The 12,587-nt window shown below is 42.5% G+C and overlaps 1 protein-coding gene across 4 annotated transcripts in view; it reads right to left on the bottom strand.

Moving 5' to 3' along the window:
• Positions 1–12,587, bottom strand: part of JADE1 (jade family PHD finger 1) — a 57,844-nt gene that overhangs the window by 31,483 nt on the left and 13,774 nt on the right. For all 4 annotated transcript variants that reach the window (XM_045552290.1, XM_045552293.1, XM_045552291.1 and 1 more), the window contains exon 2: positions 8,499–8,576. In XM_045552290.1, the coding sequence (XP_045408246.1) occupies positions 8,499–8,550 (52 nt within the window). In that variant the 5' untranslated portion in view covers positions 8,551–8,576. The remainder of the gene's footprint in view (positions 1–8,498; positions 8,577–12,587) is intronic.

Here is a 12,587-nt window from a genome sequence, read left to right on the forward strand (position 1 = left end):
AGACAGAGACAGAGAATCAAAGCACCCTCAAGACCTTGGGGACATTAAGGATTAGATTCTGCACATAAGCCTATCATCAGATGTGCAATGACCAAGACTAAAGGGAACTGCCAAGCATCCCTGACAGGGAGATGTCGGCACTATCCTTGAGCACCAGTTCTGAGGGCCACATCTAGGTCAACTGACTGCTGTGACATCAGTAGAACTGGAAGTCCTACCGGTGGCCCTGTGGCATTTCAGTACACTTCTTTGTAAAATAAGTGTGTCTCCTTAGACTCCAAATGAACAAGAATGTTTCACTGAAAGAAATACTCTGGGCATGCTGATGTGAGCCCAACTTGCAGAAGTTCTAAATGTGGTCACTACTGGAAAAAAGAAAGGCAGAACCAAGTTAGGAATCCAGAGATGAAGGTGGCCAGTGGTTCCCAACATACATAGAGAGGCCTCTTTCTCCCTCTGGTGCTGGAGGCCATCCTCCAGCCAGGTTACAGCCCATTAAACTCACTTTGCAGAAAGGGAAAGATTGGGGGAAAAAGCTAAATTTATATTATAACTGGTATAAGGAATGTTCTTAGCAGATTATTTATAAAAGCCAAAAACCAAAAACAGTGTAAACACCCACCAACAGACTATGAATGAATAAACTGTGGTACATCCATACAATGGAATACTACCTAGCAATAAAAAGGAATGAGCTATTGATACACGCAACATGAATGAATGCTGAAGTCATTTTTTTGAGTGAAAGCAAGACCAAAAAAAGGTACATACTACATTATTCCATTTACATAAAACTATGAAAATACAAACTAATCTACAGTGACAGAAAGTACTAGTAGATCTGTGATTGACTGGGGAAAAGTGGGAAGGAAGGATTATCTTGGTATTGATGATTTCACGGATGTAAACACATCAAAATGTATCAAAGTACATACTTCCTTTTTTTTAAGGTCTCACTCTGTGGCCCAGGTTGGAGTGCAGTGGTGCGATCACAGCTCACTGCAACCTGAAACTCTTGGGCTCAAGAGATCCTCCCACTTCAGCCTCCCAAGTAGCTGAAACCACAGGCACATGCCACTATGCTCGGTTAACCTAGATACTTTAAATATGTGGGGTTCATTGCATGTCAATTATCCCTCAATAAAGCTATTAAAAAATTATCACTGAGATGTCATCCATTAACAGTAAAGGGAAAGAAAACTTTCTATTTTAACTTTACACAGGCAGTTTTATCAAACCTAGACTTTGCTGCTGACCAAGTGAGATCCAAGGAAACTGCTCTGCCTTCTATGTCCAGTAGGCAGCTATTTGTTGCTGGTGATCTCTTCCTTCTGATTTTCTTGCTCATATCAAAAAGTTACTCTATTAAGAGCCACTAGTATTAAGACATAGGATTTACAACATACAGCTAAGTCTGTGCTGTGCATACAGCAGATTCTCAGTAAGTATTTTTTTGAAAAGTGGACAAAAACTTTCCTTAAAAATTGTCATTCTTCAGGACAGTCAGTCATGCTCTAAGAAGAACCATCACTGTAATCCAAGAACTGAAGGTGGCAGGTACCAGGAACATGCTTCTGTTTTACCTAACGGAAGATATGCTTTTGAGCTCAAGCAAAATGAGGTCAAGGAAAATAAAGCAGTAATACATTTGAAGACAGATCTGTAGGGCTGCTGCTTCCTTCTTGGACTGCTGCACCCACATCTACAGACACATTCACAAGCACCCACAGGCTGGGGACTTCGAGTGAATGTCTTGACACTGCTACACCTACACCCCTCCCTGCAACCATGCTCTCTCCAGACATTTCCCCGGTGGTCAGGAAGCTCCTGGAATATTATCAAAACAAACATAATTCACATCCTTTTTAAATGGAAAAAAATGTTATGTTATAAACACTTTTTAGAAAGTTTTTAGGGGGAGGCGGTGCCAAACCAGAAATGAGAGTATTTCAAACACCAAAAAGACAGGAAGACAGTGATTTATGCTATAGCAAAACAGCAGCCACTTGTTAAAAACTGTGTGCTAAGATTATGCTAGGTAAAGTCATTCCCAAGCCATTATAGAGTATTAAAAAAAAATTTTTTTTGCTTCCAGGAGGGGAGTTGGGAACTCTAAAAATTTGGAAATTATTTTATTGCCACTCACAATGTAAGATTATTACCTAAAGTTACATTCACTCTAGTGACAAATATAACTGACTTAAAATTCTTGACAATGTATGAACAATTCTAACTATATGAAACAATGAAAAGAATGAGTGGGGAAAAAAACATTTTGTCTTGTTTTTAATATCTCAAACTTGCACTAAAACAGAATCTTTTGGGTTAATATAAAGTTATAAAAGGCTCATAGATTGCAACACCATGAACAGGGACCCTGCCCGTGCATAATGTTCCTTCTGGTACTGTTACACAGACATCTCAAACACTCCCCTTTGAAATATTAAAAATAGCCATGCTGTCTTGCCCTAGATCTAAAATAAGAGAAAACTTCAAGAGTAAATCTAATACATATTGCACATATTGCACACCTTCCACATTTGGTAGCTCATACGTGATACGCTTCTCATGTTGTGCCATGCATGAAAGGTTCAGAAATTAGAATGAATGGCGGTCCTGGTGTTCACAGCACCATAAAATGCAAACTACAAAAGAACCTCACCACTGATCAAACTGCTAGCCTCCGGTCTCAGACACTGCCTCTGGACACTAAATAATGTGCTGGTATCTGTCTTTAGGAGTGTTAAACCAGCTTAACAAAGTAAGATGCTTAACGATCAGCACACAGAGAGTCCCGCAGTCCACTGTCACAGCAAGGGTGCACAGACCTGACCTACACACCTGCGCATTACTTAAAGGTCAGCTATCCTTGTACAAGCAAAGCAGTGCTGCGTTAATTCTCATCTGAAATTAAGCAAATTTAATCTAGTTATTGGTTATTTGCTTTAACTGCCTGACAGACAGACATCTAATATAACTGCCATTTATATCAGGGACTGACCCTATACCTACCAAAGCTCTTCTATCCCGTATAGCTCTATACGGCCCAACTCACTTCCACCTTCCAACAAACAAAGGCATCATATATACATTCAAAGAACTGGCCCAGAAATGTTTCAACACACTAAAATACGCTTGGGCCTTCAACCAACTGACGCACAAACATATCATAGTCACCCACCATTCCTGCTGAGGTCCAAGTCCAAGGCATTACCAACTATTCAAAATAGTTTCAATTTTAGTCTACTCTCCTTTCTGCCCATTCACTATCACAGGGGAAGGGGCAGAGCCCAGCTCTGAAAACTGGGAAGACAGAAGTATTTCCAGCTGAGCTCAGGTGTGGAAACCAGGAGACCAGGGAGTGACCACAGGGCGCATGGCTCCAGGCCTTCTTCCCACAGGGAGGCCAACAGAGCCCTGAAATTTAGGAATTCAGACAGGAACAAGAAGCCCTGCTTCACAACTTCAGGAAAAACTTAACAGTATCAGCACACTTCTGTTATCCTCTCTGAAGGAAAGAATGGAACCAATTTCCCTCTGTATCTTTGAGAGGTACCAAATACGAAAACCACCACCCAAAAAAACAACATAAACACCATTTGTATTTGGATAACTTACCCTAGCCAAAGACCTCATGTTCTGGAGGGGAAAAATTGCCAACAAACAGTATTTATTAAGTACTATTTAATTCTTTTTTTTTTTTTTTGAGACAGAGTCTCACTCTGTTGCCCAGGCTAGAGTGCCATGGCATCAGCCTAGCTCACAGCAACCTCAAACTCCTGGGCTTAAGCGATCCTCCTGCCTCAGTCTCCCAAGTAGCTGGGACTACAGACATGCGCCACCATGCCTAATTTTTTCTATATATATTTTTAGTTGGCCAGATAATTTCTTTCTATTTTTTTGGTAGAGACGGGATCTCACTCTTGCTCAGGCTGGTCTTGAATTCCTGACCTCGAGCAATCCTCCCGCCTCAGCCTCCCAGAGTGCTAGGATTACAGGCGTGAGCCACCGCGCCCGGCAAATACTATTTAATTCTTATCTTATTTTTATAGGAAAAAAATATATACAAGGATTCTGATCAGAGCTATTAACTGGCATAAGATAATATATAAATATATAAATTCTAAATATATGATTTCTGCTAAAAAAGGACATTTGATGTTTTAATTAGCCTCTGCAGGTTTATTGAAGATAAAATGAAATCTCCTTTAGGTTTAAGAAACACAGTTGATCCTCGACCAACATGGGTTTAAACTGTGCAGATCCACTCATGACTTATACGTGGACTGTCTTCTGCCTCTGCCACCTGGGAGACAAAAAGATCAACCCTCCTCTTCTTCCTCAGCCTACTCAGCATGAAGATGACAAAGATGAAGATCTTTACGATGACCCACTAATGGACAATAAATATATTTTTTCTTCCTTATAATTTATTTCTTTTCTCTAGTTTATTATAAAAATACAGAATATAATACATGTAATATACAACATATAAGTTAGCTATGTTATCTTACAGTAAGGCTTCCAGTCAACAGTAGACTATTTGTAGTTAAATTTTGGGAGAGTCCAAAGTTATACACAGATTTTCAACTGTGTGGGGGAAGGAGGTTGGGGGTGGGGGGAGGTGAGACACCCCATACACCCCCAAGTCGTTCAAAAGTCAACTATGCTGAAAATAGCTGGTAGATCCTATATCTACGTTTGCCCAAACCCTTAAGGACAGAGAATCCTGGCCTGAGAAGCAGAAAATCAAGGGCTTGTTTCCTTGCGGCACACCCTGGCACAATGTGGAACTTCAGAGACAGGCTGGGCCACCCAGTCCCAGGGGCCCAGCAATTATAGACGCTGCCTACAAACACCCCCACGATACTCCATCCAACTGCAGGCCCGAGGTTCCAGGGCACCTGGAGAAAGGCTTCAACTATGACTGCAGCTGGATGAGCACTTGTACTCGGCATAGAAAATACCCATCTGTCCCCAACTGTAAATACCACACTGGCATTCCCCTGGACCAGGCCAAAAAACAAAGCAAAGCACTCCAGACCAGAGGCCAGCAGGGCCCAACCATGGCTGTGGCCAGTGCTGTGGCCCCATGCTGACGTCCGGAGCTGCCTCTCCTCCACTTGGACATGCTCTGCACTGGGCTGGGAACTGCTGCCAAAATTCTGTCAGGCCTGCAAGCTGCAGAGGATGGGGTGTGGCTACTGCACAGACCACCCTTCTTGTAAGCAGGGCTTTCCAAGTGCCCAGGTCAGCTGAGGGAGGGCAGGGATGGACAGCTAACCCAAATAGGACTCCAGTTTTCTGCACACACAAAAGGTTCACCCAAACCCCCCAGGCCCCCAGGTATACAAAAGGACAGGCTCCAAAATGCAAATAAATGGGTTGGTGGGCAAATAAATGGGTTGGTGGCAGGGGCCTACACTGTGAACCAGCCACCCTCAGAGAGGACAGAAAGGGGTGTGTTCCATGGCATGAGTATGCACATATTTTTATGTGGCCTGGCATTCCAGGAGTTCTTATTGAGAGCCGTTTGTTTACAGCTATCATCACCCACCATAATTATCAAATCACTGAGCCTGGACAGATAGCACAGCCATAAAGCATCAATATATTCTTTATACTGAGCCAACAGTATGACAACAGGATGGTTGCCACCTCCTACTAGCAACCATCATTCCTCTCCCCCAATCAGGAGATGTCATATCTAGCCCAGGGCTAGGACAGAACTGAGCATAACAGTCTAGGCTAACCCTAGGCTAACCCACCAATAACCTAGAAATATTTACCTTAATTCCCCACCCCCAGCTTCTTGAGGGAGGTCAGCACAAACATGTGACCTTTGATAAATAAACTTTTGGTGGGGACTTTGGACATTCTTTCTCCTTCCTCTCTAACCAGAGTTCTAGGTGGAAATACATTTTTAGATGAAGTATTTCATCTGCTAGGGCTGTTGTGGGCTGAATTGTGTCCCCCACCCCCAAATTCAGATTCCGAAGCCCTAATCCTCAATACCTCAGAATGTGACTTTAACTGGAGAGAGGGCCTTGAAAGAGGTGATTAATGTGAGGCTGTTGGGGTAGGGCCTAATCCAATTTGAGTAGTGTCTATCGGAGGAGATTCAGTCACACAGGGAGACAACAGCAGGGATGCCTGTGCATAGGAAAGACCATGGAGAATGCAGTGAGTGAGAAGGCCATCTGCAAGCCAAGAGAGGCCTCAGAAGAAACCAAACCTGCCAACACCTTGCTCTTGGACTTCCAGCCTCCAGGACTGTGAGAAAATAAATTTCAGTTGGTTTACGCCACCTAGGCTATGGAATTTTTCTTACGGCATCCTGAGCTGATGAACACAAGGGCCTCTGGGCTACTAAGAGCCTCTAGACAATTAAGAGAGATTAGAGCAGGCCAGAGTCCAGAAATGCATGGTCCAATACAGTGGCCACTAGCCACATGTGGCTTTTTAAATTTAAATTTATTAAAATTAAGTAAAATTTAAAAATTCAAGTGGGGGGGTACACACCTATAGTCCCAGCTACTCGGGAGGCTGAGGCAAAAGGATCACTTGAGCCCAGGAGTTTGAGGCTGCAGTAGCTATGATCTTGCCACTGCACTCTAGCCTAGATGACAGAGCGAGAACCCATCTCTTAAAATAAAAAATAAAACTTCAGTTCCTCAGTTGCACCAAATTAGAACATTTCCAGGTCCAGAAAGGAGAAGACTCTAAGTTTGAGAAAACATTCCAGGAGAACTTTTTCTAACCCAGCTCTCCCAAGGAGGAAGACAGGCAATGAGGAGAGCAGAGTGAACACACCTCTTGCTCAATGCCCAAAGGAAAAAAAACAGGACTCTTAGCCTTTTATTGGGCATTACTTGTGTGTGGAAGTAATTAATAAAACCTTCTGATTAATTCTACACCTAAAAAGCAAGACTTTTTTTTTAAATAACTGCAAGACAAAATTGTGTACTCAAGCAAGCAGCAAACATTTACTGAGTATATTTATAACTCATGAGGACACTTTGATAGGCAGAGAAGAAACACCAGAGCATGTTTTTGCCTCAAGGAGTAAAATGCCTAAAACTAAACATTAGAGAAAACAGGTAATGAAGGCCTCAGGAGTTCAGAAGGTGGTACTCCCAAAGGCTGCGACAGGTGGCTTTACCTGCCTGCGCTTGGGGACAGACCCTCAATACCTCTCCCTCTACTGTGAAGCCCCTACTCCTTCCCCCTCATCTAGTTCCCTCTTCTGCAACTCCCACTGCCTGCCCCAAAAAGTCCCAACTCCCTAGCTCGGAATCCCAAAGCTTTCACCCCTGATGCCCCTCCCATAACCCCCCATTCTAGTTCCTACTGCTCCACGCCTGAACCCAAGCGCCAACGAAAATACCACATTTGAGTTGTTTTTCATGTTCCTGGACCCACCCCTACTCAGCATGGCCCCTGCAGCAAGCAGCAAAGCCTTGCCTTCTATTAATAATTTGCAGCTTTTAATCTGCTGAAAACTTAGAGACCAGAAAACTAAAAACAACCCTAAGTTGCCTAAAAACTATTTCATCCTTCAGGACCTGACCAACCTTCATCTCCTCATTTCCTTGGCCCTCCCCTCCTTTGAATTTGTATGTTATCTGTTTCCCCAGCACACTGAGAAAAGACATCTCTATTACTGCCCTGATGACTTTCGTATCAGAGCTGTTCTCACACATGTCTAAAGCTGAGTTCCTCGAAAGCAGGCCCAATTCCTTTCCCATTGCACAGCACAGCAAGCATTCTTTCAAGGTTTCCAGAGTTTAATTTGTAATGTAAAACATAAGCTAATGAGCTAAAGCTCAGGCACTGTGCTAGGTACAAAATTCCCTTCTGTCATCTAAGGAGAGCTCTTCCCTGAGTAGTCTGTTAGCTTCTCAATACACAGACACTGTGTGACATTTATTTTGCCTGCCTGGAAGCCAACTAACTTCTGGTTCTCAGCTGCACTGTGAAAATATGAGATTGCCAAAGAGCTGAGATACAGACAGCAATAGTATTAAATACAGTTATGTTAAAACCAAGAGAAGAGCAGGGACTTGCAGTCTATTAAGTACCTGTACTCAATATTTCACATCACACTAGGCAGTCCTCAATCTCTCCTTGTATCCAGTTGAACTAGTTAATGATTACCTGGCTTTGATTAAGTTCCCTTTTCATTAAGAGCAACTGTGAAGTACCATAAATGATGTTTAGGAAAACCAGACACACCACTGACTCTTGGAACTGGATCATTCATCCCTGGATAACAAACAGGAAGCCTCAGGAATGCCTGTCTACAGTCAACCTTACCCGGTAAGATCCGGTTACAGACCTGCAGTATCACACTCAGATGTGCTTCTCCAGGCCTTGGCTTTCTCTGACCTGCCTGATATGCAAAGGGCCTCAGCTATTTAAAGCATTACATTAAAAAATCATGTTTTTACATTGACCCAAACCCTGGTAGGCTCCAAGAACAACAAAGCAGGACTTACTGCCATTGTCGTCAGAATCCTCACTGCTGCTGGGAAGGCGACCTCGTTTCATGATCTCCCCGGGAAACAGCAGGCAGCCTGCAAAGCAATGAGACAGCACTTAACCCAGGATGATAATACACAATCATCAAGTTGTGCTTCAGATGGCAGCCCAGGACTTACAGCAAACAAAAGGCTTTAAGTAGTATTTGAATTGTAAACAGTAAAAAGACCAAAGATAATTAGATGCAATCATTAACAGACTAGGTTAAAAAAGGAGGGGGAGGGGTGTAGAAGTCACGTATCAGTTGGGCTCCCAAAGGTACCAGGTTTCTTTCTATACCCCTGTGACATTATTACTACAGGAGTCTAGCTGACTGGTGACAAGCACTGCAGAAAAACATCCACAGCAATGAACACTGTACTGTGCTTCCTCACTACAGACAGATTCATATTTTATGTTTGTATGTGGGGGGTGGGGTGGGGTTGTGCCTGAATGTGTATCTACACTGCACTGTAGCATGATTATGCTTCTCAGGCAAAATTTGCTAAAAGAATCCTAAAAGCCAGATAACCTAGTCTAGAAACAAAACAAATGGGGTAAAGGGAATGCAAATGTTTTCTCTAGCCATCTCCAACCCCCTCAGCAATTCACAGCTGGAACAGGAAGGACCACAGACATCACATAATTCTGCTCCAGACCCCTCCCTTTTACATTAGGAAAGGAAAGGTTAAGCAGTGACTTCTCCAAGGTCGTACTGGGAACACGGAGCTTCTAATTCTAAATCCAATACTATTTCTACTCCACCTCACCCTGACTCCTTTCAGGACAGATACAACAAAATCCAGCCAAAATAAGAAATCAGTTGGTCTTATACAAATAACCAGCCCACCTGGCCGACTCCTCCCAGGTAGCTACTGGTAAGAGAACTCTAGCACTATCCTTAAGAGAAAGACTACATTTAGGAAAGAGGGCAGTGGACTGAGACAGAATGGCTAGTCACTGGACTTACATAGATGATCTCATGGTTATATTCACACAGGGCAGCTCTCTGAACAAAACCAAAAAGCTTTTTCAAACTAAAAATTATTGATCACCCTGATATCTTTAGGGCCGTGATCTTACTCCCAGGTCAATGATCCCCAAGGAGGAAGGACAGCATTTTCCAAGTCAGAAAAAGTATGGTGGCCTGACACCTATCCCTCCACCCCCTCAGAAAAGTACATCCCAACCTCCTCTTCATTGGGGGAATCCCAACATGTAAAATGCAATGCGGTGTTTCCAATGTAAGTGTGGCACACAGGAATAGTTATCAATGAAAGTGTGCCACACGATAATCACAACATGTATAATGTGCTATGTTTCCAATGTAAGTGTGGCACACAGGAATAGTGGAGAAAAATGTGGAGAACCTCTGTACTAGAACAAGAAAGTAATTGAAAAACCAAAGCTCCACTCTAAATGAACCTGTAAAAGAGCAGTCAAAAGAGCAGAAAATGCACCTTACTAAAGGTGATCAAAATATGCCACTTTGGTACAAGGGTTATTTTGAGCTAACGGCAATAAAGACACCACACACATTGAGCTCTCTGCCTTGCCCCATCTGACTGAAGGCAGAGCATGAATTTCCCTTTTGCAAAGGAAATTTCATTTGCAAAGGTGTCTATCAGTTCAACTCTCATGCATATATAACCTTATCTATCATTAGTTTCCCCCATACATTTCCTCGTCACCTTTCCACAATTTAACCCCCTAGAAGCCCAAAGCCCCTTTTCCTTTGTCTATTCACTTAACAACTTATTACCCTTTGTTCAAATGATATATAAGCCCCAGGTCTAACCCTTTTTGGGTTTTTCACTTCTTTTCTGTGAAGTCCCCTCCACCCACACATAAAAACATTGATAAAGTTTTTATGCCTTTTCTCCTGTAATCTGTCTGTTGCCATTAATTCACAGGCGGCCCCCCTGAAGTGAACCTAAGAAAGTAGTTTTTCCTATAGTACAATGCAGTCTGTTTCCACTTATGAAATGGACTTATATCATTCACTCAAGTACTCAGGCACCTCATCTACAATTGCAATATTTTATATTTTCTTCCTGAGAAATTAACCCAGTTAAAGTTTATAGGTATTTGTTTAACAAGTGATTCTTCAAAAACCACTACAAGAATTTACCAAGACAAAGCTTGGACCTGAGTCCTGATCTGGGTCACAAACTTAAGGACACTTTGTGGGCTGGGGGTTTCATACCATAGGCAGGTTCACAATCCTAAAACCCAATCCACCCACTTTCGGCAGAGCCCCATTGACCCATAACTCTAACAGCCAGCAATCTACAACTGAAACTGGAGCAAGCTCATTACAGCCAAAAGTCTCCGTGGCCAACAAATACCTGTGGCCCACTGAAGTGATCAGTCTTCCTTGCCCTGTGCAGACATGCCCCACACACCAACTGCTGACGGCTGAACCCTCCTCCAACCTTCTAAGGAAGGTGTGCTCCTGCTCCCCTTGGGATCCAACAAGGGGTCAAGAGAAAAGGGAAAGGCAAAAGACCACTCACTCCTAACAACAGTTTCAGTTCCCCAAAGCCTATATCACAAAAGAGCTTTAAAAAAACAAAACCAAAAACAGAAATACTATTTGAAGAGGAATTCCTTAAAAGTAACAGTGTGATGGAACACAACAAGAAGAATGCAGTTTGCCACTTAGTAACCAGAGATGAGAACACTGAGAAATAAGAGGCTGAGAAAGCCCATAAAAATACTTCTCAGTTAGAAACAAGAAAACAATGTTTATTGCCTCTACATTGATTCAGACAACTTTAATTTACCTATACAGAATAGCTTAAAGAATTTAGAATCTTTTTGACCCAAAGTGCCTTCCTCCCAGCTTTTAAACACAACTCCCTGAGAAGGCACTTCAACAGTCACTAAGTGAAAAATGTAAGCACTGGCCAAAATAGAATGATGCTCCTAAACACATAAATACTCTCTCAAGCAAAACCATACAAGTAAAAGAAGAATAAAAATAGTATTTTCTTTATAATGAATTCCATTTTCATCCACCCCGAAGACCTTGAGTAATGAAGGTTGAGAATGCTGTACACTTTGCTTCTCCAGGGAACCTGGCACAGTAATGGCGGTTAGTGCTCGCAGAGTTTCCTCCTCTGTGGCTCTAATGTACTTAAACTTTGACATCAGGCAGATTTATCTCACCCCGGGTTACTTATTGTATCAGAAAATCAAAGCACACGTTACTGTCTTCAAGACACACAATACAACGGCTGTATGCTGCAAACATCTGCCCCACTAAAAGCCAGCACAGGAAAGCAGAGGGCCCTCAACACCATTACCTGTCCTGACTCTTAGGGCAATGGCTGATTACTATCTAGATGGTAGGAGAATAACTAATAATCAATTAAAAGGCTACTCACAACACGCCAGAGAAAGCACCAAGACATAATAGTATATAATGCATCCCACAAACATCTGCATACCTAATACATTAGGAGGTGCTGGAGGAAAATTACTGTCCCTGACCTCATGGAGCTTCTGACCTAGTTGAGGAGACAGGTAAGCAACAGGAATCCAGCATTGTTCGTGCTTGACAGTGGTAAACACACAGTTCTACAGGAACACAGGAGGTTGACAGAGTCAAGGGAGGATTTTGAGCTGAGTGCTGAAGAACAAAGGGGAGGTAGCCAGAAAAGGGAGCACATTTGGGGCAAAACACTATAAAATTTAATATGCACATAACTTAGCATATGGCTCTAGGCAGCATCTTCATATTCAACATCTTACTATTTGCCCATTTCTTTACTTATATACATCCCTTCTTACCTTATATCCAATTGCCAAGGTTTATGGATTCATAACATATGACCCTTTGAAACCCCCCTACAACCCCAAAATTTGGTCTTCAACCACCCAACTCAGATAGCTTTAAGCGCCCTTCCATTCTCCAAGCCTACAGTTTCTACCCACTTCCAATTATTATAACAAATTAATCATCCTATGACTAATCAAGCTCATCAAGCTACTCTCTATGCAAATCTCTACTCCACACTGCAAATAGATCTAAGTTCAACCTGTGCAGCCAGAAACTCAGGGGT

Source organism: Lemur catta, chromosome 5, assembly GCF_020740605.2.
Source record: "Lemur catta isolate mLemCat1 chromosome 5, mLemCat1.pri, whole genome shotgun sequence".
NCBI classification, from domain to species: Eukaryota; Metazoa; Chordata; class Mammalia; order Primates; family Lemuridae; genus Lemur; species Lemur catta.